Source organism: Bufo gargarizans, chromosome 9 (genome assembly GCF_014858855.1).
Source record: "Bufo gargarizans isolate SCDJY-AF-19 chromosome 9, ASM1485885v1, whole genome shotgun sequence".
Classification (NCBI taxonomy): domain Eukaryota; kingdom Metazoa; phylum Chordata; class Amphibia; order Anura; family Bufonidae; genus Bufo; species Bufo gargarizans.
The window spans coordinates 158765052-158792839 of record NC_058088.1 but is presented as its reverse complement, the minus strand read 5'-3'; the positions used below and the strand labels follow the sequence as shown (position 1 = coordinate 158792839).

The window sequence follows — 27788 nt, the reverse complement described above, 5'->3', positions numbered from 1 at the left end:
CCCGCAGTTATTCCTTTTAGAAGCTTGCCCATGGCAGTTGTAGGCCACGCCAGTGAGAATACATCAACCAAACTACCCAGAGGGTGGAGTGGGAACTAGAGGTCCGTCCAGTGGAGTGCGTAGGCGGAGGGGAAGGGGGGGTGGTGGTGGTGAGAAGAATTCGTGCCAGAGCGTACCCCCACCCCTGCCAGGACTGTTATTAACCCCCTAGTGCCCTGACACCAACGATAATATATAGGGGGGGAGCCTCCTCCGGCTCCCTTCCCTGTTTGTCCGCCGGTGCATGCTCCCGGTTCGCAGCGGGGGTGGTCGGGTCCAAACTTGTTGCGCACGGCCGGCCGGGGGGGGCAGAGGGACTCCGAGCAAGAGCGCATGCCGGGGAGCTCTCTTACTGTGCAGTACACTCTGTTCCTACTTAGTCCCGTCCCTTTTGCTCCACTGATCCCACGGAACAGCGCGGGCCGGAATGCTGCGGCGGCTGGCATCGCTCGGGCGTTAAACCACTCCGGAGCGGCACTTCTGGTGCCAGCACCAGAAAGGGTGGTAGCCATGGGTCGGACCGGCTGGGTGCCGAGGGCAGCGTGCTCACCAGAAATAAGCCCTGCTCATGGCTTCCCGGAGTGGGAGGCAGCGACTGCCCGGATGCCATTGACCCCCTAGTGCCCGCGAGCCGTCGGCCCAAAGGGAAGCAAGAGGGAGTCTGGTTCTACCTAATAAAAGCAGGTGCCTGTTTTCCGGTGCCCAATTCCTAGGAACAACTGCCAAAGAGGGAGGGAAGGAGGGAGGGATACTTAGCTAATCCCGTTTACTCACCTCATCTTCATCCTCTTCTCTTTACCCTCCCTAAGTGGACCCGCAAGGTCACCTTTTCCAGCAGGGTCACCTCCTCAGTAGCTGGCACCGGAGTGGCAGGAGTCTGGCGGCGGGAGGGTCTTCTCTTTAGCAGACCTAGGTGACCCTTCTGCTGGCGGGATGCAGGGAGGGAGGCGGCCCTGGTCCATCTTGTCTTCTTGTGGGGGAGGAGGCAGCATGGCGAACCAACGCTGGCGTGCTTCCCCGGGAGAACAGGGAGGCGAGGCGACGACCACTGTTTCCCACCTGAAAAGAAGGAAAATAAACTAAAAAAAAAAAAAAAAAAAAAAAACATCTTCCAATAGGAGGTCTTGCCTCCTATTGACACTAGAAAAAACTGAAGCTCTCCCTCCAGGAGAGGAGCTAACAGCTTTTACTAGTGTCAAAGCCTCCTAGAGGACATAGCTATACCCACGGTTCCTGTGTCCTCCAATGAATATGGGCAAGAAAGTAGCAGTATCTGATAACTGCATTAACCAAAGCAGCAGCATTTTACTATTGACCAAGATTAAGCATATTGGAGCACACAGAGAAAACTATATGAAGATAATTGATGGAACGTACAGTTATAATCTTGCTGCTATACGTGTATACCTTCTGAACATATCTGGAACTAGTTGGGATACAGTACCCAATACGTGTCCTGTTCTGGTCTTTGCTGCCACCCTGTGGTAATAACTGGATTTTTGTACTCACCGTAAAATCCCTTTCTCATAGGATACATTGGGGGACATAGCACCATGCGTACATGCCCAGCTGCCACTAGGAGGCTAACACTAGAAAGAAAAAAGTATTGGCTCCACCCATCTGGGCTATACCCTCTGCACATGCTGGAGCAAACCAGTAGGTAAAAAAGCAGTAGGAGCACAACTGAAAGAGATTAGAAGCCAACAAGTCCTAAACCAGAGGACCATAACTCAAAACGATCCACGAGGGTAGGATCTGTGTCCCCCAATGCATCTTATGAGAAAAGGATTTTACAGTGAGTACAAAAATCCAGTTTTCTCGTGAATGGCATTGGGGGACACAACACCATGGGATGTCCCAAAGCAGTCCACGAGGGAGGGCATAAACAGCCATGCAAAGAATCTAACTCACAGCTGCTTGCAAAACCCTGCGACCTAGACTGGCATCAGCAGAGGCCAAGGAGTGGATGTGGTAGAAATTCGAAAACGTATGGACAGAAACCCAGGTGGCGGCCTTGCAGGCCTGATGTCGAACCACCCAAGAAGCCCAGACCGCCCTAGTGGAGTGAGCGGTCAAACGAAAGGGAGGAACACTACCCTTTGCCACATAGGCCTCCTTGACAGCCGACTGAATCCAACGAAATATGGTAGCCTTGGAAACTTGCAGGCCCTTACGAGGGCCCCTCAGGGACTACAAAGAGGGAGTCCGACTGGCGGAAGGACTCTGTCAACTGAAGGTACAGGCGAAGAGCTCTAACAGCGTCCAAGCGGTGGAGAAAACGCTCTCTAGGATGAGAGGGGTTAGGGCAGAAGGATGGAAGAACAATCGCCTTATTAATGTGGAATGGGGATACCACCTTAGGGAGAAGGGAAGGGACTGGACGCAGAATGACCATGTCCTGATGGAACACCAGGAACGGGGACCTGCAAGAGAGCGCAGCCAGTTCAGAGACTCTGCGGATCGCCAGTTGAAGAGGCCAGGAGTGGAATTGCGCAAAGGGAATCGCCTCGAAAAGAGGCAACCATCCGGCAGAAAACCAGCATGCACGTCCAGAGAGGTAGGGGGGACGGCTTGCAAAGGCAAGCCACTCCAGCCCGGAGAAACATTACCTTGTCCTGGGGAAGGAACACTCGAACGAGGCGAGTGTCGAAGATCATGCCCAGGAAATCCATTCTCTGGCGGGAAACCAGAGAGGACTTGGGATAGTTTACCAACCACCTGAACTGGGACAGGACAGACAGGGAGCTATGGAGGCTGGCGAGGTTGTCCTCCAGGGACGGAGCCTTGACCAGCAGGTCGTCCAGGTAGGGAATCACCGCCACTCCACGAGTACAGAGGAAAGCGATAAAGGGGAGCCAGGACCTTCGTGAAGGCCTTTGGGGTGGACGCTAAACCGAAGGGTAGAGCCACAAACTGGAAATGCAGAGAACCTACCGCGAAACGAAGGAACCGCTGATAGGCTACGGGGACGTGAAGGTATGCAGCCTGTATGTCGATGGACGACAGAAACTCGCCCTCCTCCAGGGAGGCAATCACTGACCTGAGCGACCATGCGGAAGTGTCGGTGTTGAGCACCTTCAGATCCAGGATAGGGCGGAGGGATCAGTCCTTCTTGGGAACCGTGAAGAGATTTGAGTAAAATCCCTGGAAGCGTTCCAAATCAGGTACTGGAACGATTACTCCGGGGGATTGAAGAGAATGAATGGCCTGGAAAAAACTGCCGCCTTTGCGGGAGAAGACATGAAAAACTATCTTGAAGCCGGAGGAAACGACCTTCATAACCCATGCGTCGTCCATGCTTGCGTGCCAAATCTCCTGAAAGGCGAGCAAGCGGCCCCCCACCCATGGCAAAGAGCAGTCATGCAGAAGAGGTTTTTGCAGACTGGGGTTTGGAAGGCTTGGGGAGAGACTGCCAGGCGGGCCTGGCTTTGAAGGAAGGCACCACCGACCTTTTTTCCAAGCGGGAGGAGGAGTACCGAAAGGAACAAAAAATTTTGGACCGCGAAGCCGCCAAGGGAAGGCGTCGGCAGCTTTGGGGGAGGAGGGAGATTTTTCCTCCAGTGGCTTCAGAAATAAGTCCCCCCAAGCGCTTCCCCAAAAAAATTTCGCCCTGAAAGAGGAGAGAGATGCCCGCCTTTTTGGAGGCCGCATCTGCCGCCCATGTACGGAGCCAGACCGTACGGCGGATGCCAACAGAATTAACAGCCGCCCTGCTAGATCGGCGAGCAGATTCCAGGGAGGTATCACATTGGTACCGGGATGCCTGGAGAAGCTGAGAGGCAAGAACGGAAACCTCCCCTTGAGCAGAATCTGGCAGGGAACGGATGAGTTGTTTGGCCCAGACCACAGAGGCTTTAGCGACCCAGGAGGCGGCAAAAGCAGGCTGAACAGCAGAGCTTGCTGCCACAAAAATGGACTTTGCCAAAGAATCAATCTGCTTATCAGCGGGATCCGACAAGGAAGCCGCGTCAGCCAAAGGAAGGGTGGTGGCCTTAGCTAAGCAGGCCACCTGAGGGTCTACCTGGGATGGGACTGACCAGAGGTTAACGGACTCCTCACTGAAAGGAAAAAGAGTGTCCGAACCCTTAGAGGTCTGCAGACGCCTATCAGGTATACGCCACTCCTTGGCCAGGAGTGCGTCAAGATCCAGGTGGTTAGGAAAAACCAACGCAGAGCGTTTGGAACGGCGGAAGGCCACAGATTCCCGAGTAGAGGAGAGGAGACAGTCCTGCACTCGGAGAGCGTCTCTAACCGTCTTAACGAGGTCCTGCATGGCCGCAGATAATGTTGAACTCTGCTCTTAATCAGTGACCCGAGGATGAGCGGGACGCGGGCCAAGACTACTCAAGGTCTTTTAAGGGACCTGGTGTCAGAGCGGGGGCGTGCCTCTTCAGCAACATGGTCCCTGCGTGGGGCTGAAACTGCCGCAATTTAAGCAGGCAAGTGAACAAGCTACTGCACCATGGAACGGGAGAGGCCAGGGCATCAGAAGAGGGCATGGGGTCAAGGTACTGCGCACAGAGAGAGTTAGATTGCGGGGAAGGCAAGGCCTTATTGCATCGGGAGCACATATAATGAACAGCTACCCGAATAGGCACCCGGGTTTGTGGTTCTTCTCTGGCCGAGGACATACTGGCAGGAGAATAAAAACTTTGAGGAGAAAAAAAAAAGGGTTAGCCAGGGGAGGCTATCCTACTAGGCCCCAGGTGCTGTCCCAAGATCTGCTGCAGCAGCTAAGAAAGGTCACTGGCTGGAGCAAGATGGAGTATCTTCCTCTTCAGAAACAGCAGAAGATACCGCCCTTCAGAAAAGCACACCAGGATAGGAGCTTTGCCTGCCTCATAAGACCCCTCCCTATGTGAGGAGGAGGAGCTGGGCAAAAGCCCGGGAAGGAAGAGGGGTGGGACAAGAGGCGGTCCAGCAGGCCGAAAAGCCGGGGACTAAATTAGAGAAAAAAGGACGGGCTGGAGCTCCTCCCGTCGCAGGTGGACGGAAGGGAACGCCCGTGCCCCCCAACAGGAAAAAAGTTGCTTATCCCAGCAAGGGAGACGTGACGTCCCAGGGAACAGAACCGGGGTCCTGGAAAGTCCGACCGGCAGGCTGGAGGTCTATTTCCGGCAAAAGCCGGGGACTAAAGTATTTGTGGCCACCCGTACTGTCGCAAGAACTGTCTCCGCTGCTGATTGTCCTCCAGGGACGGAATAGACGCCCTGGCCTAAAGGGACCCAGCCGGGAGGGGTGTTACAGTACTTACCTTCTGTCGTCTTCAGGCGCCACAGGGTCTCCCCATCTGCAGACTCAACACGGGACCTGTGGGAATGCTGGCAAGCCACTGGGGACTGGGTGATTGGCGAGGTACCGAAGTAGTTTGCATGCAGGTGGTGCAACAAAAGTGGCAGCACATGATGGAGCACCCACCTGCAGCAGGTGAAAAACCTGCAGAAGGAAGAAAAAACATCAAGATGAAAAATAAAACAACAAAATAGCAGAAAGGCCTGCAGAAAAAAAGCAGGTCATGTCTGCCTCCTATGGACACTAGAAAAAAAAAAATGGTGAGCTCCTGCATGTGCAGAGGGTACAGCCCACATGGGAGGAGCCAACATTTTTTCCTTCTAGTGTCAGCTGGGCATAAACCCATGGTGCTGTGTCCCCCAATGGCATTCATAAGAAAATTATATTTGCTCTACAAATAATAAGAACTCATCTTGCAGCGTTATATATTGAACTTATAACAACATTATAAACACTACATGGTGAATATACAGGACAGAACCCATTGCAGGCAGATGTGGACTAATATTGGATCTACATTGGCAGCTAAACAGCACAAGATTGTGCTCTTTGTTTTATACTTTTATATAGTTTTAAATAGTTCAAACTCTTCAGGTGATTACAGTGTTAAATGTTACACAGCTAATTCCTGCATATTACAGGGGGGTTATTCTTTTCTATTTTACCTTACTTTATTGGAGTGTATCTGATTCATGGGTGTGTTTTTGTACTTTCATTACTAATATTAAAATATCTTACCTTCTCTGGTCAGCCAAGCATATATGCATGACAGACATCTCCAATGGAGGCTTATCTCCTTGGAAAACAAAAAAGATTAGTTGCAAAGTGGCCGATCCTTTTCCCTCCCTGATGACATCATCCGATGTCGGAGTCAGAAGGCTGGTCCCACCAAAAACGGCAGGTTGAATGAATACATGAAATGTAGATCTCAGAACTACTGTCTGCAGATGGAGATTCTAACAATCAAGATTGGCAGACAACGCAGATTGTTCTCTTCTAAAATCAAAGATTGTCTGGGGGAAAACGGATGGTAAAAAGAGGGGATAAAGGACGTTCTTTCTAAAGAGGACAAATTATACCTGCTGGGCAGCATTTGCATCCTGTGCCAAGGTATCTGGATCATACATTGGTTCTAATGCCTCCAATGCTTTCTCTGGGTGACCAAGTTGTTGCTCAAGTGTAGACAGGGAGATCCTTGCATCCAAGTGTAAAGGCGCCAAGTCCACCACCTTACAGTAACTCTCTGCAGCTTGTGCCATGTGACCCAGACCTTTTAAACAATCTATAAGGAGAAGCATATTAAAGTCAGGTAGGGTGCTACTTATTCTCCAAATGAAGATACACCTACAGTAATATACCCAGAGAAACCTCAGTCATAAACTACAGATCCTAGAGATAAAAGGGAGATCTTTGTATAACTTACCAGTAAAATCTCTTTCTCGCTCTTCATTGGGGGACACAGGAACCATGGGTATAGCTATGTCCTCTAGGAGGAGTTGACACTAGTAAAAGCTGTTAGCTCCTCCCTCCCCTGGCAGCTATACCCCCTCCAGCCTGGGGAGAGAGAGCTTCAGTTTGTGAACATGCAGTAGGAGAAGCAAGCCAACCAGGAAAAAACATGGAACACCAACCAACCCAACAGGGTTCTAACCAGCAACTGCCACAACTGTGGCTGAACAACAATACTGGGTGGGTGCTGTGTCCCCCAATGAAGAGCGAGGGAGAGATTTTACTGGTAAGTTATACAAAAATCTCCTTTTCTCGCCCATATTCATTGGGGGACACAGGAACCGTGGGACGCTCAGGAGCAGTTCACGGAGAGGGAAAAACCACAGACCCATGGAAGCAAGCGTCCCTGCTGGTATCTAAGAAACTGCAGCCTGCAAGACCATGTGGGCTAATCAGCATCTGCCGAAGCATAAGAATGCATCTGGTAAAGTTTAGTGAATGTGTGTAAGAAGGACCAGTAGCTGCGTTACACAACTGTGCAGCAGAAGCGCGATGCCTCAGAGCCCAAGAAGCGCCCACCACTCAGTGGAGCGAGCCGTGACACCTAAGGGCGGAACCTCGCACCGGGTGCGGAATGGTACAGCATTTGCAGACCGAATCCATCGTGCAATTGCCACCTTGGAGGCCGCCAATCCCTTGGGTGGAACCTTCGGATGACAAAAAAGGGGTTCCGTATGCCGGAAGGGACTGGAGGCTGCCAATAATGATCAGAGCCCTGACGTCAATGACTTAACTCCCTTCCCTAGGGAGTGAAGGAGAGGGACATTGAAGGAAGGACAATTTCTGCATTGATGTGGAAGACAGAGACCACCTTCGGGAGAAAAAAAGGAATGGGCCGGAGAACCGCCTTATCCTTGTGAAGACCCAGGAAGGGTTCTCTGCTAGAGAGCACCCCCAACTCTGATACCTGTCTGATGGATGTGATAGCCACAAGAAAAAACTACCTTCTAGGACAGGAGCTGGAGAGAGATCTCTCCAAGGGCTCAAAAGGAGAAGACTGGGACGCTGAGAGAACTATATTCAGATCCCAAGGCGGTAAAGGACGGTATGGAGGAACCGTATGTGCAACTCCCTGAAGGAAAGTTTCCATGGGCACCAGGGGAACCAGAGGATGCTGGAAGCTGCCCCAGGATAGAAGCTCCAACACCTGAATCATCAAGAAAACTAAGGGCTAAACGAAGGTCCAACCCTGATTGTACAAAGGATAGGACCGTGGAGAGAGAAAAAGCGGAGTGAGGGAATGTCCTGGCTTTCACAGAAGCCCAGGAGGACCGCCAGGTACCATAATAGATCCTGGGCAGTGCAGGCTTTCCGGCCTGAATCATAGTGCGGATGACGTCCGCCGAAAAACCTTTTCCACATCAGGATGACTGTTTCAATAGGGGGCCAATCCGGAGCGACTAGGATTTGTCGGAATGCCCTCCATCTGATCCTCCGTAGAACCCTGGGTAGGAGAGAAAAGACACGTAAGGAGGGAGAACTTCCGACAAGGAAATGTCAGGGCGTCTATGTCGTATGCTTCCAGAACTTCTGCTCGGGAGAGAAGGTGGGGAGCTTTCGTGTAGATACAGTTAGCACACTCAGACCAATGGAAGGAGTCCCCATAGAAGGAGGGATGTGGAGGCCACCACAGCCCACAGTCGGGACCGGAGTGTGTCTGGAATGGAAGGCCACCAAAAGAACACCCCGTGCAAATGCAGATGAGGGAAGGTAGTAACATAGGAACTACCAAGGCATGCGGGGTGTCTATGAACCATGATCCAGAGGAGGCAAAGGACAGGGGAAGAATAGGCTAGGTCCAAGCCCATTTCCCGTCTGAGACTGGCGCTATACAGAAGTAGCCAAGGATTAAGTGGCTGCGCTAAATCTGCCTGAGGAGGAAGCCAGGCAAGGGGAGTCACACTGTATTGCTAGCCCCATCCCCAGCAGAGGAGGGGGCCCACCCGCAAAGGCCACCGAACACAGTGATAGAAGTCCTAGAGTCCATCAGCTGACGAAAGAGCTGAACAGACAGAACCCAAGTATGTAGTGGTAACGCAATACCTCTCCCACAGTAGTAGCCAGCACTTGCCCCGTCAGCGCAAAACTGAGGGGGAGGGCTGAGACTATCCATAGAACCCACGTACCATACTGCCCCAGTTTAAGTAGAGCAACCTTAAAAACTCTACCTGGAACGGCGCTTAACAGGAGCAACTGCCAAGCTAGCGCCAGGGTAGGGCCCCTACCTGAGAGGATGTCCCACTGCAGCGACCACGAACTCTAGCATTAGCAAAAGGCTGCACCTGTGGAGGAGAACAAGCTGTAGCTGCTACCAGAGTGCCAGCATAACCACTTTCCCAGAGAAAAGGAGTGGTGAATAGAAAATACAGTCAGTGAAGCACTTGCTGGAACGTACTCACCATATATGTGCACTGGTGTACAAACTACTACTGATGCGGACAATATCATGACCGACTGGAACAATGGAGGCCCATGGAGATGGGAGTCTCTAGGACACAAGTTATGCTAGTAAACCCCCTGAGAAGACAGAGGAGTTATAATCATGCCCAAAACCAGCACCAAAAGAACACAATAAGGAATAGCCACCGTATCCACTGGCGGCACTCATATAGCACTAGAGTAAGAGTACCGGGCACCGTCGAGTACCGACTGTTGCCACGCGAAGGCACCTAGAGCCGTGGCGAAGTTGAATTGCTGTATCTGAAGATGTTCAGTTATTTCCTCGCTAGTGAATCACTTGCGAAGGGGGTAAGGCAGTCAGGAAGCACAGTGATGTGCAACACTCCGCCTATGGAAGGATAGCGCGACAGTGGGACCGTATCCAATGGTGGTGCAATTACCCTACCTATGGATGGTGGAATGCGTACGGAGTACTTAAGCCAGTAGTAGGTAAAATACCCCACCTAAGAAGGGGGTTTAATGCCCAAGGCGAGTCCTGTACCCTATGGGAGTGCAATTAGCACCTGAGTAAGGGGGTAATGCATACAGCACACCTTGTAACCAGTTAGAATGTCATCACGCCACCTATGGAAGGAGCTAATAAATACGGCAGGTACTGAACCCAGTGGAGATGCAATTCCGCCACCTACAGAAGGGAGAATGTATACATCCAGCACTGAAACCAGTGTTATTGTACTTAGTCCACCTATGGCAGGGGACAATGTATAAGGTCAGTACTGTATCAAAAAGTAGTGCGATTACGCAGCCTAAGGAAGGGGGTAAAGCCTACGTCAAGTACTGCTGGCCACCGTAGACATAATCTTAGGAGATTGCTTCGGATTTCTGTCAGGGTCTGAATCAGTGATTCTCCTCCCCCCCTCCCTCGGACGGACCCACTCCTGTGAGAGAGGGTGCGCCTGAGCGTGACCCGGGGAGGAAGGGAGGGGGTGTGGAGATATTCGAGGAGAAGATGATCTGCTGTGGTCGGCTAGCGCACAGGTCTACCCCTCAGAATGTCGGCCCTTGCAGTTGCGGACTGTGCAGGTGGGGGCTTATCAACCAAACTACCCAGGGGGTGGAATGGGAACAGAGGTCCTGTATAAAATTGTGGAGAATTATCAACCAAACGACCCAGGAGGGTGGACTGGGAATATCAGAGGTCCCTCATTGAATACGCTGGTGGAGAATTATCAACCAAACGATCCCAGAGGGTGGATTGGGAATTCCAGAAGTTCTCCACTGTATGGCGCAGGTGGAGAATTATCAACCAAACGGCCCCGGAGGAGGGATTGGGAATCCTGCAGAGATCCTTCACTGAATTGCACAGGTGGAGAATTATCAACCAAACGACCCGGAGGGTGGATTGGGAATACTTCAGCTGTCCTCCACGAGATTTACGAAGGTGGAGAATTATCAACCAAACGACCCCGGAGGGTGGATTGGGAATTCCAGAGGTTCTCCGCTGTATTGAGCAGGTGGAGAATTATCAACCAAACGGCCCCGGAGGACGGATTGGGAATCCTGCAGAGGTCCTTCCCTGGATTGCGCAGGTGAAGAATCATCAACCAAACGGCCCCGGAGGGCGAATTGGGAATATGAGAGGTCCTCCCTATCAGAGATCCCGCAGTAGTGAGGGCTGAGGAGGTGGACCCGTATGGCGCACATTTTTTATTTTATTTTTTTTAACTATGATGCCGGCCTCAAGCGCACAAGAGGCAGGAAAGGGTTAAAATCCTCTGCATTACCAGCTTTGCACCAGGAGTAGATCCCCAGATATGCTGGCCTAAAGAGGTGGCTGGGTATGAAAGGGTTAAGGCCATTTTGAGGACCGGGGGCGGGCTCAGCATGCTTTTCTGGGAGGGGGATCAGGGCGGGAAGAATTTGCGCAGGAGTGCCCCCCGCCCCCTTTCGTGAAGACGAAGTTTGCGGACCTGCAGGCCGCAAGCGGCGATTCAAAGCCCTGGGCACAACCGATTAGGGCTTTGCTAGCCCCTGCATCAGCCGGACCACAGAGACTATGCAGAGGTGGAAGCAGCGCATGAATGCGCCTGCCCGGCAACGGACAGGGGCTCCACCCCGCGGGCCGACGGACACAGCGTGGGGCGGGCAAACAACATTGTGGCCGGCACCGTCGGGGTGCCGGCCGAATCGAATGGCAGTTAATCCCCTCTGGAGCGGCGTGCCCGGCGTCCGCACTGAATGGGGTGCATAATGGCGGAAAATGACGGCCCCGGGAAGAGATTGGGAGCCTTCTGCGCTTCCCTGTCAGCATGTGCTGACCTAGGGAGAGGGACAGCCGTGCGGTCGGACTCCCGCAATTTGGAGAGCCGAAGCGCGATGCCCATATTAACCCCTTATGTGCCTTTGTCCCGCTGGGCTTGCCAAAACCCTGTGCCTGTAAATCTATTGCCACCAAGAGGGAGGGTAGGAGGGAGAAGATCAGACGACCCAGGAGGGTTAATCCATCTCAGAATGGACATACTTACCTAGTCCCGTGTACTCACCTCATCTTCAAGGATAACTGTTGTATTTAAAAAAAAATTTAAAGTAGTATTGGATTGTGGTTATTTTTTTTTTAAATCAGATGTTTCTTTATTAACATTTTTTAGACATGTTCTATCACATCAACATGACAGTTCTTTCAGGTCGCAGACCTACACAGTATCTATCGCATATAATATATACCATATACATTATATTACGCATATCCACGAAAGACATGACATAAATCGTCAAAGAAACACAGGTATCAAAACATATCTAGCGCGAATACTAATATTTTCCATGAACAAAAAAAACCCATAACCCACCCCCCTCCCATTCCCAATAAGGCAGGGCACATATATAGTCACCTCTTTTTATTCCAACATTCCCGGGGTGTCGGCACCACAATACCCCTCAGTAAACCATCTTCCACCATCAAGTTCCAACCCCCGATATTCCATAAGACATCACAATCCAGCAGCCATCTTCCCATACAGCCTCACTTCAATGTCAGGTAACCCATTCACCAACAAGCATCTGTATATGCACCACACACCTGCTACCACCCAATATCCTATGTATCCTCCATCCTCGCTGCATTCACCTTATATAGAAAAACTCCTTGTAAGCGCCAACCAGGAGCTGCAACACCCAGAATTATCGATCCAGTTGCCCCAGATTGCTTCAAATTTGGACAGACATTTCCTTTTCTGATATACTCCTCTTTCTAAGCGAATCACTATATTCAATCTAGCAATATATTCTGATATGTCAGGAGGTATGGATTGGATCCACTTTGCTGCCAATGTTTTCCTAGCTGGATATAGCATTCTTCCTATACCAGTAGTTACAACAGATTGCAAATTATCATCCGGTACCAAGCCTAATACACACAGTTTGGGATCTAACTTAAGATTAGCACTGTACACCTTGTTCACCAGGTGTAGTACTGCTTTCCAATAAGATGTCAGTGATGAGCATGTCCACAGCATGTGCAATAGATCAGCCTCCATACTTCCACACTTCGGACAGGCCGGGCTATCTCTATAGCCTATTTTATGCAAAAATACTGGGGTCTTGTACACCCTATGTATTAAATACAGATGTGATAAACGCGCCGCCTCACTAAGGGATAGAGTAGGGGTAAGTTCCACCACTTCTGTCCACTGCTCATCCGTGAGTTCACCTAGATCTCTTTCCCACTGACGTCTACTCGTTAACGGATATCCCTTAAGGAAATCCTCTAATAGGGCCTGATACACCATGGAGATTGCTCCCCTCAGGATTGTGGTTATTAATATCACCTTGGTGGCCCTATTTCAACTTTTCACTCAATTACCCCTTTATTCCACATTTTTGTTCCCTGTACTGCCTATTTTTTACCTGTGCTTAAAATAGGGTTGCTAGGCATGGTCCGTCTATCTGTTGAAGGATGGAGGACGCAGAAGCAGGCAGCGTGCAGGCTCACATTACTGACAGCCAGGGACTGTAAGTAAATGATTAAAGCCAGGTCCTCCCCAGCAGCGGATAACAGTGCCTGGGCTGTGTGCACTTCTCCCTGTCTCTGCGCTTGGCAGACTCTCCCTCACTCAGCAGAGCTGGAGAATGCAGAGTTGGAGCAGCGCAGAGCAGGGAAGGGAGATCTGCCGTCTGCTCAGTGTATAAATGAAAGCAACATGTGGTAAGAGGACCCCTTTGTGCTGCAGGAGATTAACCCTTTAGGGGGGCTCTGGTTACTGACACTTTTGGGGGGCTATTGTTACTGGCTAGTGCATGTGAGGAGCTCAATGCATTGTGGGTAGTGAGGGCAGGCGGGATTAGCCTCAGGGTTAGGGCAGTGGTGGCCATCTTAACTGAATAGTAAAATTGCAGTTTTATGCAGACTGGTTGCTAAGGTCTGAGTCTTATTAAATATGGGGTAAGTCAGTCTAATAGTAACTGATTCTGGAATATCATGTTATTAGTAACTACATATATGAAAATTGAAATTAAGGTCTAAATGTGACAGTTATCCTTTCAGTCTTGCCGCCATCTTCACCCCTTCTCTGGTCCAGCAGGGTCACCCCTTCAGCTACTGGCACCGTAGTGGCAGGACGCTGGAAAGGGAGGCTTGGATGGGTGACCCCTTGGCTGGCGGGATGCAGGGGAGCGAGACTGCCCTGGTCCACCTTGTCTTCTGTGGGGGAGGCAGCAGTGCGGGTGACCGGCACTGGCGCAACTCGACCCCGGGAGGTGAGGCGTCCACTGTTTTCCCATCTGAAAAAAATAAAAAAATAAACTAAAATAAAAAATCTTCAGGAGCTTCCCCGCAGAGCAGGGAGGTCTTGCCTCCCATTGACACTAGAAAAAACTGGAGCTCTCTCTCCAGGCTGGAGGGGGTATAGCTGCCAGGGGAGGAGCTAACAGCTTTTACTAGTTTCAACGCCTCCTAGAGCAGGGTTCCTCAACTCCAGTCCTCAGGGCCCACCTGCCAGTCATGTTTTCAGGATTTCCTTAGCATTCAGCAGGTGAAATAATTAGTGTCAGTGCATCAGGACATACCACAGATTTATTCTGTGGGATATTCTCAAATCATGACTGGTAGGTGGGCCCTGAGGACTGGAGTTGATGAACACTGTCCTAGAGGACATAGCTATACCCATGGTTCCTGTGTCCCCCAATGAATATGGGCAAGAAATTTATATTTGTCAAATAATTTATGAGTTTCATTGAGAGTTTCTGTTCCACAAGCTAAACTCTGGCCTTGTATCATCCAGTCTTCATGGCTACGGTTTTCCCCATCTGACTTATTGCTCCATTATCTCGACTCGGTTTCTGATCATAACAGTAGTTAATACATCAATTTACCTGCATGTCGTAGCCAGACAACAGCCAGATTGTACTTTTCAGAGCACACTAAGGCACTCAGCAGAGGCAAAGCTGAATTATATTCTCCAATGTCCATGAAAGCTTCTGCAACATCTAGATACAAGTCTCCCATTTCTTCTGGGTTCTGCTCCATTAAAGATGTCAGCATGGGCTGAAGACACAAAACAGAGCCCTAAGGTTATCCTGTGTACAAATGTAAAATGTAATTTGCTAGTCAACTAATCTGTATTTAAGTATTTGCACACCAGCAATGTTTCCACCATCCCACTAAGCAGCATTTTCGTATTCTTACCCCAAAGCTATTATCTGTGATACGTTTTTCTCCTAGAGAATAGGCACAGATGGATTTATCAGGAGTCCTCTAGGCAGGGTTTGGGGAAGGGGGGTGCAGTGAACATGACTGCGTTTGTTTAGTTTTGATTCCAGTTACATAGTGAGGATAGCTGTTTTTGCATAGTTACTGTGGGTGCTATATGTGCCAGTTGGACCATGTATGTTGCCTAGTTCATGCCTTGGATGTGGCTAGTTGGCGAAAATGAGACTGGTAAAATATTAGGGAAAATTATCATTCAAGTCAAGTGCGATTTCTCTTTCCACTACCAATCAGAACATAAAGAAGCCTTCACCATTAAAAGTTTCTTAAAAGTGTTGTCCCAACAAATGGCATTAATGATTTTATTGGGATTGTCCATATTGCTTCCTTTCTTGGCTTGATAAATTTTTCCATCACATTATAAACTGCTTGTTTCTATGGTTACGACAACCCTGCAATCAAGCAGCAGTGGCTGTGCTTGCACACTATAGGAAAAAGCACTAGCCAATGTGCGCACCCACAGTCCCGGCCACCAGAGGGCGTTGTTTTTTTCTCCTATAGTGTGCAAGCACGACCGCCGCTCATGGAGTGCAGGATGGTTGTGTATAATGTGATGGAAAAATTAATCTAGACAGCAAAGGAAGCAATAAGGATAATAACAATATATTATAAAGTGGCTTTTATTAACGTTCTCTATGTAATAAAGGTTTTTGTTTTGCTGATGTGAGACAAACCCTTTAAAATAAAGCAGTATAAAAATAATAAATAGGTGGAAATACTTGATAAGGAACGTAAAATAATTTAATTAATCTTCCCTTACACTGACAGGTTCCAGAATATTCAGATGGATCAAACAAAGCATCATTTTCACTGTAATATCTATTGGAACTCCTTCAGGCACATGACATGTAACTTCTACAGAGGGGACAAAATCAGCAATGGTTAAATGTGAAAGCAAGATTATCACCAGTTTGTACAAGTTTATTTGTAAAGGCTTTGGACACCTTGACAGTGATGTACTACCAATTTTGTTTCTGCAGACAGAATGTGTGCACAGAGTCCTTCACAACAGCTCTCGTTTCTGACTGTTCTCCCCATCGCTTTTCTCGGTGTTAGAGATAACTATGTGTGTGTGTAGGGGAGATTATACAAGGAGGGAAGCTTACACAGGCTGTAAGTAGACAGCAAAGCACACACACAAGACTTTGTGCATGGGGAAGCCAGCAGCATCCTGGACACACAGATCCAGCATGTATTACTGGGATACATACTCGCATAAGCCTGAAGATGAAGGAATGCTCAGCTTTTTTTTCTTTAGGTAACCAATATATGTAAAAAAAAAAAAAAAAAAAAAAAAAAAAATTTCTGTGTCAAAGGTCTCTATAGTCTTTACGTATTTCCATGTGGGTTAATTTTATTTGCTCTTTTTTTTTTTTTTAACCCTACTTTTATTATTTTGCTGTTTGATGCCAGGATTTAAAGGGGTTGGCCGGTTTCCTATACTGATGACCTATACTTAGGAATCCCAGCAGTCCCGCTGTTTGACGAGAACTAAGTGCTCACTCTGTCTGGGACAGGGGAGCTGCAATTACACCTGCTCGCTGTCGATATTGAAATAGCTGATCGGGAAGTGTGAAAAAAAACTCAGAACTCAACACTTTCAGGTGCACGATGATGTCATCAGTGCGTACGTAGTAAGCATCTGTAGTGCTGGTGAAACATGCGCTGATACAGACACAAGATTACAGGGCCTGATTAGATGACTAGCCCTTTAATCAAATGGAATAGGGAGTGGTGTGAGGTGCAGGGAGGTGAAAGTCTGGTGGTCAGAGGGCCTCAGCTCACATTTTGGTGCACCAAGATGCTGATTTGCATACAAATAAAATGGGGATCTCAGTAACGGCTCCACATAACTATATAAAGAAAGTATGATTTTACTTATCAGCATTATGCCTGGTTAAATAACATTGGTCTTTCTGACTGAGCTTTATAAAGACCTAAATAATCCAGAAGGCAGCTGATCATATCTCTGACAGCTGGTCTATTATGCTCATACAATAGGATCACAAAACAGTACAACTTGAATGTGTAGTATTAAAAAAAAAAAAAAAAAACACACACAAGCGCTCTCACTGAAGTTTAAATTACCTGAACTGTCTTCTGGAGTGCTGTTTTCTTTTCTATTCAGCGTAATCCCAGAATACTGAGTAATGACCTTTAAAAAAATAAAATAAATTGGAAGTTTAGGTAAAACCACACTGCAGGACAACGAGGACATGTCACACTTATGTCTATATAAATACACAATCATTTCTTTTCTCATCAACTTAATTGCAGTAGTTTCTTTTTATCCCACGCCACCCAGCTTTACAAAATAGTGGAAAAAATACTGCTGTCCTGAGTGGGAAGCTAGCTATAAATATATCTCACACGTACATCTCATTCACAATTGTACTGCAGGGTTTTCATCCCCCACACAAATACATAACTTACATTTAAAGGGTTTCTGTCACCTGAAAAATTTGTATTAAGCTGGCTGACATTAGCGATGTGCAAATGTCAGCTGAACATAACTATATTAGCGCCATCTCACTGCCTAAAGCCTTTATAAAATGCTAATTAGCTTCTAGGAGCGGGGGACGGGGTGCGAGCGTTGCACCTGATCCTAGAGGCTCCGTTTGCCCACCTCTTTTTCACACCCTTCTTCTCTTAATTGACAGGGGACAGGCGCAGGCGCAGTGAGGAAGCCGGCAGCCGCCGAGCGTCCTTCCTACTGAACGGCGCGAGATTTACACGATCGGCGGGAGGAGAGCAGCGCTGCCCTTGACCTGTCAATCAAGTGAAGAAGGGCGTGAAAAGAGGTGGGCAAACAGAGCCTCGAGGAGCAGGTGCAACAACCCCCCTGCTCCTAGAGGCCAATTAAAATGTTATAAAAGTTTGTTTTTCTCTATATCGGCAGCAGGCAGTGAGATGGCACTAATATAGTTATGTTCAGCTGACATAGCCAGCTTAATACCCATTTTTCAGGTGACAGAAACCCTTCAAAGGCTCATGCATACCAACGTATTTTTCTATTTTTCGTCTGCATCTGACCTGGCCAGATGCGGACCCATTAACTGCAATGAGGCCGCAAAAGATGTGGAGGGCACTCCATGTGCTGCCCGCGTCCGCACTGTGCAGTCTGACACATTATAGAACATATCCTATTCAGGGTCTGCAATTTCGTTCTGCAGAATGCACACGGCCGGTATCCGTATTTTGCGGATCCGCAGTTGGCAGCCCACAAAACAGCCAAAGGTCGTGTGCATGAGCTCTAAACCTGTAACAAGTACAGATTGACAGGGAATTTCATAGAATTTTCCTTTTACAAAGCTACCAACGCATTGTCAACAGAGTGATTACCATATATTCTGTCTTCCTGCAACCAACACAAGGGGGATCTTAGGATCTGACTGCATATTGTCTATACATAAAATGGTGTTCCCAAGATGACGACTCAATGTGATCTATATGTAAAAATCTAGGTTTCCAAATACACTCATATTTGTTGGGATTTTTCCATAATCTAATACAGGGGTGCACAACCTTTTCTGGTTGGGGGCCACATTGTCAGCATAAACCAATTCTGAGGGCCGAAAATAAAACTTAAAGGGGTATTACCAACTGAAAAGGAGATTTTCTGTGAAACTCACCTGTAAAATCTTTTTCTCGTCTTTTCCATTGGGGGACACAGACCATGGGTATAGCTTAGAGGTATTACTAGGAGGGACACTATGCAAAAGCGAAGCTGCTCCTCCTTGGGCTATACCCCCAAACACCTCCAGGAGGACTTCAGTAGTTGCAAAAGCAGTAGGAGAAGGAGAATGGAAAAAAGCACAATGGAAACCATCACATCAGCACACCATGAAGCGTAAATGAAAAAAGTGGGCGGGAGCTGTGTCCCCCAATGGAAAAGACGAGAAAAAGATTTTACAGGTGAGTTTCACAAAAAATCTCCTTTTCTTGTACATTCCATTGGGGGACACAGACCCTGGGACGTCCAAAAGCAGTCCATGGGGTGGGAAAAAATAAAAAATCCAACACCGCCAGGAGAAGAAACGTCCAGCAGTCAAACAGGAACCACAGCCTGCAATACCCTGCGCCCAAGGACAGCATCAGCCGAGGCCAGCGAGTGCAACTGATAGAACTTCGTGAACGTATGCAAAGACGACCAAGTGGCAGCCTTACACAACTGGGAGGCGGAGGCGCGATTGCGTCTAGCCCAGGAAGCTCCCACTGCCCTTGTGGAGTGAGTGGTAATCCGCGACGGGGGAACCTGGCCACGAGCGCGATAAGCCGCAGCAATAGCGGAACGGATCCACCGCGCCACAGTAACCTTGGAAGCCGCCAGACCCTTACGAGGCCCCTCGGGAATCACAAAGAGGGAGTCCGAACGACGGAAGGAGGCGGTAGCCCCCAGATACAGCTTCAGGGCCCTGACGACGTCCAGGGAGTGGAGAGAACGTTCCTTGGGGTTCGCCGGAGAAGGACAAAAAGAGGGCAGGACAAGAACCTCGTTAAGGTGGAATGGAGAAACCACCTTGGGCAAAAAAGAAGGAACTGGCCAGAGCACCACCTTATCCTGGTGAAAGACCAGAAAAGGCTCCTGGCAGGAAAGTGCGGCCAGCTCCAAAACCCGCCTGATGGAGGTAATGGCCACCATAAAATCTACCTTCCAGGTGAGTAAGACCAGTGAGACCTCCCTCAGAGGCTCAAAAGGCGTGCAGGACCAAGTTGAGATCCCAGGGGGGCAAGGGAGGAACCGAATGCGCCACCCCCTGCAGGAAGGTTCTCACAGGTCCCAAAAAGGCAATGGACCTTTGAAAAAAGACAGCCAAGGCCGAAACCTGACCCTTCAAAGAACTGAGCGACAGCCCCACCTCAAGGCCGGACTGGAGAAAAGACAGCACCACTGGGACAGAGAAACGAAGGGGCGGAAAACCCGATTTCTCACAAAAGGTCAGATAGGCCCTCCAGGTGCGATAATAGATCCGTGAAGAAGCCGGTTTCCGAGCCCTGATCATGGTTCTCACCACCGCATCAGAGAAGCCCCTCTTCCTCAGGATGGAGGTCTCAATAGCCACGCCGTTAAACGCAGCTGACGTGAATTCTGGTGGAAGAGCGGTCTGAGACAGGAGATCCTCTCTGTCGGGAAGAGGCCACGGAACGTCCGCCAGCATTCGGGCGACTTTAGAGAACCAGGCGCGGCGAGGCCAATCCGGAGCGGTGAGAATGGCCGGTATCCCCTCCGCCTCGATCTTGCGCAGCACCTTCGGCAACAGAGGAAGTGGAGGGAAGACATAGAGGAGGCTGAATCGCTGCCATGGAGACACCAGTGCGTCCACTCCGCACGCCCTCGGGTCTCGAGCGCGGGCTAGAAACACCGGCACCTTGTTGTTGAGCTGTGAGGTTCCGGAGAACGCCTCCCCAACCGATGAGGCTGGCATCGGTGGTGACTATCGTCCAGGAGAACGGAAGGAAGGACCTTCCTGACGATAGGTTCAGGGAGGACTGCCACCAAGGGAGAGACGCCCGAACTTGCCGGGACAGGCGGACGGGAGCGTCCAGACCCCGAGAGGTCTTGTCCCAGAGGGCAAGAATCATCTGTTGTAACGGTTGAGTGTGGAATTGGGCATACGGAAATCGCCTCGAAGGAGGCGACCATAAGGCCCAGAACCCGTATGCACTCCCGAATGGTGGGACGCGGAGATCGTAGAAGGAGCGACACCGCCAGTCGAATCTGGGAGGACTTGGAATCCGGAAGAAACACAGAGAATTCGAGGTTTCCAAGACCATCCCCAGGAAGGAGAGTCTCTGGGTAAGGCGCAGAGAGGATTTCGGTAGATTGATCAGCCAACCGAACCGTTCTAGTGATTGAACGGTGATTCGGACGCTGTCCTCGGCCTGTGAAAGAGACGGGGCTTTTATCAAGATGTCGTCCAGGTAGGGCAACAAAGAGATGCCCCTGGTGCGAAGAAGAGCCATGAACGTGAGCCCTCCAGACCTGTTGAAAGGAGAGCAGACAGCCCCCCACCACGAGGGGTGGGGGCACCCCTTCATGCGGAGGGCTGCTTGGGAGCAGGAGGACGGGCTGACTGCGCCCGTGGTCGCCAAGAGGGCTGGGGTTTGAAGAAAGGCTTTTTGCGGGAGTCCTGGGATCCCCCAGCTGACGAGGACGACGACGTCCTGGCAGTGGAGAAGCGACGAAAGGACTGGACCCGGAAACCTGAAGCCTGAGATCGAAAAGGGCGTTTGGTCCTGGGTTGAGGCAGATGAGTACTCTTGCCCCCCTTTGCTGCAGAAATTAACTCGTCCAACTGGGCCCCAAAGAGCCTGTACCCTTCAAAGAGAAGGTTAGCGAGGGAACGCTTGGAAGAAGCATCAGCATCCCACACCTTCAACCAAACCTCCCTGCGCTGAATGACCGAGAGGGCCGAAATACGAGCAAAGAGGGAGCCGATATCCATCGAAGCTTCACAGAGATATTTAGAAGCCTGAGACATTTGGAGGATAAAATCCAGAGTGTCTGCAGGGACATCCTGCTCCGTCAGATCCTGGTGGTGGCGCCGCAACCAGGCCGTAAGGGCTCTGGCGACCCAAGCCGACGCAAAGGCCGGTCGCAGGGAAGCGCCTGCCAGGGAGAAGATGGACTTGGAAAGTGAATCCAGACGTCTGTCCACCGCATCCTGCAGGGAGGAACCGTCTAGTACGGGAAGGGCCGTGTTCTTGGCTAACCTGGCCACCGGAGGATCTACCTTAGGGGAAGAAGTCCACTTTTCCACTGTGTCAGAGGGAAAAGGGTAAAGCGTATCCATGCGCTTGGTGGCCGAAAATTTCTGATTAGGGCGGTCCCAAGTCTTTAATATGACCGCGGTGAATTCCTCATGAACGGGGAACACAGCGGACTCCGGTTTTTTAGGCGGAAAAAGGGAGAACTCCCGACTAGAGGAGGGAGGAGAATCCCCTTAGATATTAAAAGTGTCACGGACAGTCTCCACCAATTCGGATACCATGGTGGAAAGCTTAGGCAGGGGTTCCCGCTCCGTGACTTTGTCCGATCCGGACAATTCCCCTTCGGATTTGCGCTCCCTAAGAGAGAGTCAACCGGGCATGCCTCAAGGCGGGGGGGGGGTGAAGTGGAGTCATCCGAGGAGGAATGCTGCCGCTCATGCTGCCTCTTAGATGTCAGATGCCCCCTGTGAGAATCACAGAGGAGATTGAGTGGTGGATGCTACTGGAGTAGTAGCTGCCATACGCTCCATAAAGGACATGGCTGCCTTGGCAAGGTACCGCAGGGGCAGAGGGGGGACTGGGTTAAGCAAGAGAAGGAGGCTGATCTTGTCCAGGAGCAGGGCACGAGTCACAGGCACCAGTGACAGAAAAGGGCAGAAGGCACACCTTACATGACCCCAAAGGAGCCTGAGAGGAAGCCTTGGCAGACTTAGGGGCCCCAGGTTTTGGCATGATGGAATCCAAAGAGTAAAAGATCTCCTACCAGTTGCTGCAAGGACAGCTGAAATCCTACCACCCAGGCAACAGCAGAAGTCTCCGGTGTAGAGAAGTGAGGAGCTGCACGGCCGCAAGCTAGCAGAGTCTCCGATGTAGGGAGAGTCAGAGCGGGACGCCGAGGCTCCGCCCCCCCGAACGCGTCATCGCGGCGCGAAATAAGTGCGCGCGATTTGAAAGACACCCCTTCGCGGCGCAGCAGGGGTTAATAGAAGTCAGGGAGGAGTCAGGGAGGAGCGGTCTGCCGGCGGGTGCTGCGGAGAGCGCAGCGGCCATGGCCTGAAGTAATATGAGAAGCGCTATGGGCGCCTAGTTCCCGCTCCGCAGCGAACTAAGAGGACATGCCTGTAGCGAACGTCTTCAGCCCCCCCATAGCCCAAGATGGCCCCCAAAAGGAAAATGCCCCCAGCAGGAATCCTTCTCAAGCTCACCCAGGCTGCCTCAAGAAACGCCACAGACAAATTGACACAGAGGGAGGGGAGGGACTGGGCAATACTTATCTGCTCAGCATGCTCCCTCGATGTCCAGACCAGCAGGGATGCACCTCTTCAGACTTCTGACTCCAACCTAGGAGAACAGTGCTCTGGTGGAGGGTAGGCAGCAGGTGTCCCAGCAGCTGGTGGGATGCCAGAGCTGACAGGTTGAGCCTGGATCCACTTTTCTTCTGTGGGGGAATGGGAGGTAGCCAGGAAAACGTTAGAAGACAGTGGCAGACACTCCACGGGGGCCAGGAAAGCGCCATGCTGACCTGCGTCCCCATCTGAAAACAGAAAAAAATAAACAGGAGAAGAATAAGCGTCAACCTCCTTGAACGGACACTAAGCAACGACTGAAGTCCTCCTGGAGGTGTCTGGGGGTATAGCCCGAGGAGGAGGAGCTTCGTTTTTGCATAGTGTCCCTCCTAGTAATACCTCTAAGCTATACCCATGGTCTGTGTCCCCCAATGGAATGTACGAGAAATACTAGATTTATGGCAATTTGAACATACAGTATATATATCATAAATGTCTAGTTGCAGTTCTAGTACTCTCATCTAATGGTAGAATGCATGAAAGATACATGTGAGCAGCCACAAGACATAGACAAACATGTCTGTGACCAGATGGTTGGGGTTCGCACAGAATGGTATCAAGGGCCGCAGGTTGTGCACCCCTGATCTAATATATAAAGCTGTATGTGTGTATGTATGACCGCTAAAGGAATCCGCACCGTCGCATTTACAGTCACGAAATTTGGCACACAGGTACATCAGGTGTCAGGGAAGGTTTAAACCAGGTCTCAGCTCTCTAGGACGTACCGTTCCTGAAATATTCCCAAAAATGCATTAGCCAATAGAAGCTTGATCACATAACCCTTATCAGCCAATAGAAGCTCACAGGTACCCCAGTCTCCACATACACATTTACTCCAGGTTTCCATAACAAACCAGCCATTTATCTTCACTGCTGTAGGAGAGCTTTAAAGGAAATCTGTCACAAGGATAATTGCTATTGAAGTAAAGCCATGGCCTAATAGCACTTAGTACCTTATTTAAAGATGTGCCTTTGTTCCAGCAATAGATGTTTTTATCCTTTGAAAATCCAGTTTATTTGGTATGCAAATGAGCCACTAAGGTGCCCAAAGGGGCGTCACTCTTGCAGGAAGGAGCCCAGACACGGAGTGACTTTCTTTAATTTCTTTCTGCAGCTCACACTCAAGACAGTACAGTGCTGCTGTCTTAGAGTGAGCTGTTCAAAAGGACACACCCCTGATCCAGTAAAGGCCACTGTTAAGGGGGCTGGCCCCTGTAGAGGTCACTGTCAAGGGGGTGGTATGCTGTGAAAGTTACTGTTAGGCCCCTTGCAGACGAGCGTGTCCGGATTAGGTCTGAATGTGTTGCGTCTGCGATCAGGGAAAATCGTGTGAGTAGGTATTGCAATTGCAGTCAGTTTTGACTGCGAATGCTTTCGGATGTTCAGTTTTTATCACGCGGGTGACTGTGGCACCCAGACCCGAACAACTTCACTGAAGTTCGGGTTTGGGTTAGGTGTTTTGTATATTTTATTATTTTCCCTTATAACATAATTATAAGCGAAAAGAATAGCATTCTTAATACAGAATGCTTACAAAAATGTGGCTTTAGGGGTAAAATATTTTTTAATTTTTTTTCTAACTCACCTCATCCTGTTGTTCGCACAGCAAGCATCATCTTCTTTCAGACCTGCCAAAAGGACCTTTGATCACATAATCGCCCTCACCACGTAGCTGGGCTTTCATCAATAAGGTGTAAACTGATGGTAAGCCTGCTCTGGAGAGGACTTTTGTATCTGGCAACTTATCCTGCCACTAGATCCTCATGATTCTACAGAGGAAAGTCATGTGAAAGTGGTTCAGCTGTCTAGCATGCCTTCTGTATACGGTCCAGGTCTCACTAGCATACATCAGGGTGGTTGACACTACAGCCTGGTAGACTTTAAGCTTTGTAGCAAGGCTTATTCCAGAGCGGTCCCACGCAATGGTCCTCAGTTTGCCGAATGCAGAACTTGCCTTTGCAATTCTGCAGTTGACCTCAATGTCAATTTTCACTGCACGGGAGAGGGTACTGCCAAGATACGTATATTGGTTCGCTGCATACAGCTTCTGTCCTTTCACCGTGATAGTAGGTTCTTGATATTGGGCTTTCGGAGCTGGCTGGTATATCACTTTTCGGTTTTCTTCGCGTTAATCATGAGGCCAAAGTGGTCACATGCTGCTGCTGCGAATTTGTCCATACTGGCTTGCATTTCCTGCTCCGATTCCACATTAAGGGCACAATCGTCAGCAAAAAGAAACTCACGAAGCACAGTCTCTTTTACCTTGGTGACAGCCTGGAGTCTTCACAAGTTGAACAGTTTCCCATTGGTTCTATACCTCAGATTGATTCCCAGTGAACTGTTCTGAAAGGCATTTGACAGCATGGCTGAAAACATTATGCTGAACAGGGTTGGTGCGAGCACGCACCCTTGTCTCACACCATTTGTGACAGGGAAGATTCACCATTGCTCAGAACCCAAGCCGCCATACCATCATGGAATTGCCGTACCATCAGGATGAATCTGTCTGGGCATCCAAACGTCGAAATAATGCGCCATAAGCCTTCGCAACTAACTCTGTCAAAAGCCTTGTTAGGTTCTATAAAGGTCGTGTATAGTTCATGATTTTGCTCCTGACATTTCTCCTTAAGTGGTCGAGCTGGAAATATCATGTCCATTGTGCCACGCTCTTTGCAAAAACCACACTGTCTCAGGTAGCAGACCCCGTTCCAGATGATCAGACGATTTAGCAACATGCGTGCCAAGATCTTGCCTGCAATTGATAAAAGTGATATTCCTCTATAATTATCGCAGATTTGTCTATTTCCTTTCCTCTTATAAAGGTATATGATGGACGCGTTTTTCAGTTCCTGAGGTATGGAACCTTCATTCCAGAAAGACTGGAACACTTGGTGAGTTTTTTAACAAGCACTTCACCACCAGCCTTATAGACTTCCGCCGGAATTCCATCAGATCCTGGCGCCTTACCGCTGGACAGTTGACTGATGGCTTGTAAGGTTTCAGCCTCTGATGGTGTGACATCCAGGCTATAGTTGATATCCACCTGGGGTTTTCTGTCAATTGCATCATTATTGATGGTAGATAGGCAGTTCAGCCCAACGCTGTAGAATCAGAGTTTTCTCAGTGATAAGAGTTGTACCATTCAAATCCAGTAGAGAAGAGCTTCCTGAAGACTGAGGTCCATACAGGGATCTGATGGGTTCGTAGAATCGTTTGGCATAGTTTCTATCAGCAAACTTTTGAATTTCATCTGCTTTGGCACTCAGCCAGGAGTCCTGCATCTTACGGAGTTTAAGTTCTAGAAGGGGGCAGTTACTGAATAAAACTTCACTTTTAATAAATATAAGGGTAAAAAGCCCCCTACAGACAAACAAACATGTAAGTGGTGGTGATATAGAAGCTCATTTGGTCATAGATGTAAGACCGTATGGGGCTTCAATAGGACCATCGAAAATAGAATAAGTGCCCGCTGTTTCCTGCATGCGGGTCAGAGAGCCTTAGGCCTCATGCACACAACCGTTGTTTTGGCGGCTTGGATGCGGACCCATTCACTTTAATGGGGCCGCAAAAGATGCGGACAGCACTCTGTGTGCTGTCCGCATCCGCTGCTCCGTTCCGTGGTCCGCAAAAAAAAAATATAACCTGTCCTATTCTTGTACGCGCTTTGCGGACAAGAATAGGCAGTTTTATTAAAGGCTGTCCGTGCCGTTCCGCAAATTGCGGAGTGCACACGGACGCCATCAATGTTTTGCAAAACACACAACGGTTGTGTGCATGAGGCCTTAAATGCAGACTAATGCAAGATGTTCCGGAAGCATTCCCAGTCCTTCTCAGCACTTTCCTGCATTTGCACATGGCACAGTACATGCTGTGGTCACACAACTGCACTGCCAGAACCTTTCAGCAATGGAGCTTAGAGTATCTTGTATCCTGCTTCTAATGCCTGCATTCAGTCTAAAAGACGCACCAGAAGACTGCAGTGCAAGATTCCAGCGCGAAAAGTACATCTAATAGTCTGAAAACTTTATAACCGAAAAAGGCATTTTTCTGTAATGAGATACATTACAAAGTTTGTTATCAGGAGGGCTGCAGCATGAGCCTTCTCTATGCACTACACGCTTGTTTGCAGTAGTTGTTTCGATACCAAAATTTTGATTCAGTTTCGATACCATAAAAAAGTATTGCGATACCGATACCACTCGAAAAAAAAAAAAAAAAACGCCCAAAAAAGCTGCCCACAATCTAACAGTTCTATCCTATTTTTTGGGGGGACAAGGTGAAAAAATAAAAAAAAATTGCAAATAGCGCAGTTTTTTTTTCTGTTACGACGTTCACCGCATAGGAGATTTTTTTTTAAATATTTTAATAGTTTGGACTTTTCGGACGTGTCAAACTGTGATACTGGTATAAAAGAATCGACAACCCTAGTTTTGCAGGGGGGGGGGGGGGGGGGGGGGGAAAAGCACCGACAAATTTGAACTCAGTGCCAGTACCTAGCATCCATCAGCAAACTTGTACAGCACTGTTATCATGGAGGGTACATAGGTTGCTTCTTCTAGCTCTATTACATTATTCTGTCGTTAGAATAACCATTGCACCAAATCCTACTTTCTTACGCGACTGATTGAATTATGAGCCTCCATGGTGTCAAAACATGGCAGAAACGGCTACCTACCTGTACCAGGGCCATTACTAAATGTATAACCTGGATAATGAAAGGGGTTGTC

At 49.3% G+C, this 27788-nt stretch overlaps 1 protein-coding gene across 3 annotated transcripts in view; it reads right to left on the bottom strand.

The window, feature by feature from the left end:
- The window catches only part of GTF3C3 (general transcription factor IIIC subunit 3), a 78236-nt gene that overhangs the window by 22866 nt on the left and 27582 nt on the right, over positions 1 to 27788 (bottom strand). For all 3 annotated transcript variants that reach the window (XM_044268659.1, XM_044268657.1, XM_044268660.1), the window contains exons 9-12: positions 17093 to 17159; positions 15765 to 15859; positions 14611 to 14782; positions 6411 to 6613 (exon numbers count right to left, since the gene is read on the bottom strand). In XM_044268659.1, the coding sequence (XP_044124594.1) occupies positions 6411 to 6613; positions 14611 to 14782; positions 15765 to 15859; positions 17093 to 17159 (537 nt within the window). The remainder of the gene's footprint in view (positions 1 to 6410; positions 6614 to 14610; positions 14783 to 15764; positions 15860 to 17092; positions 17160 to 27788) is intronic.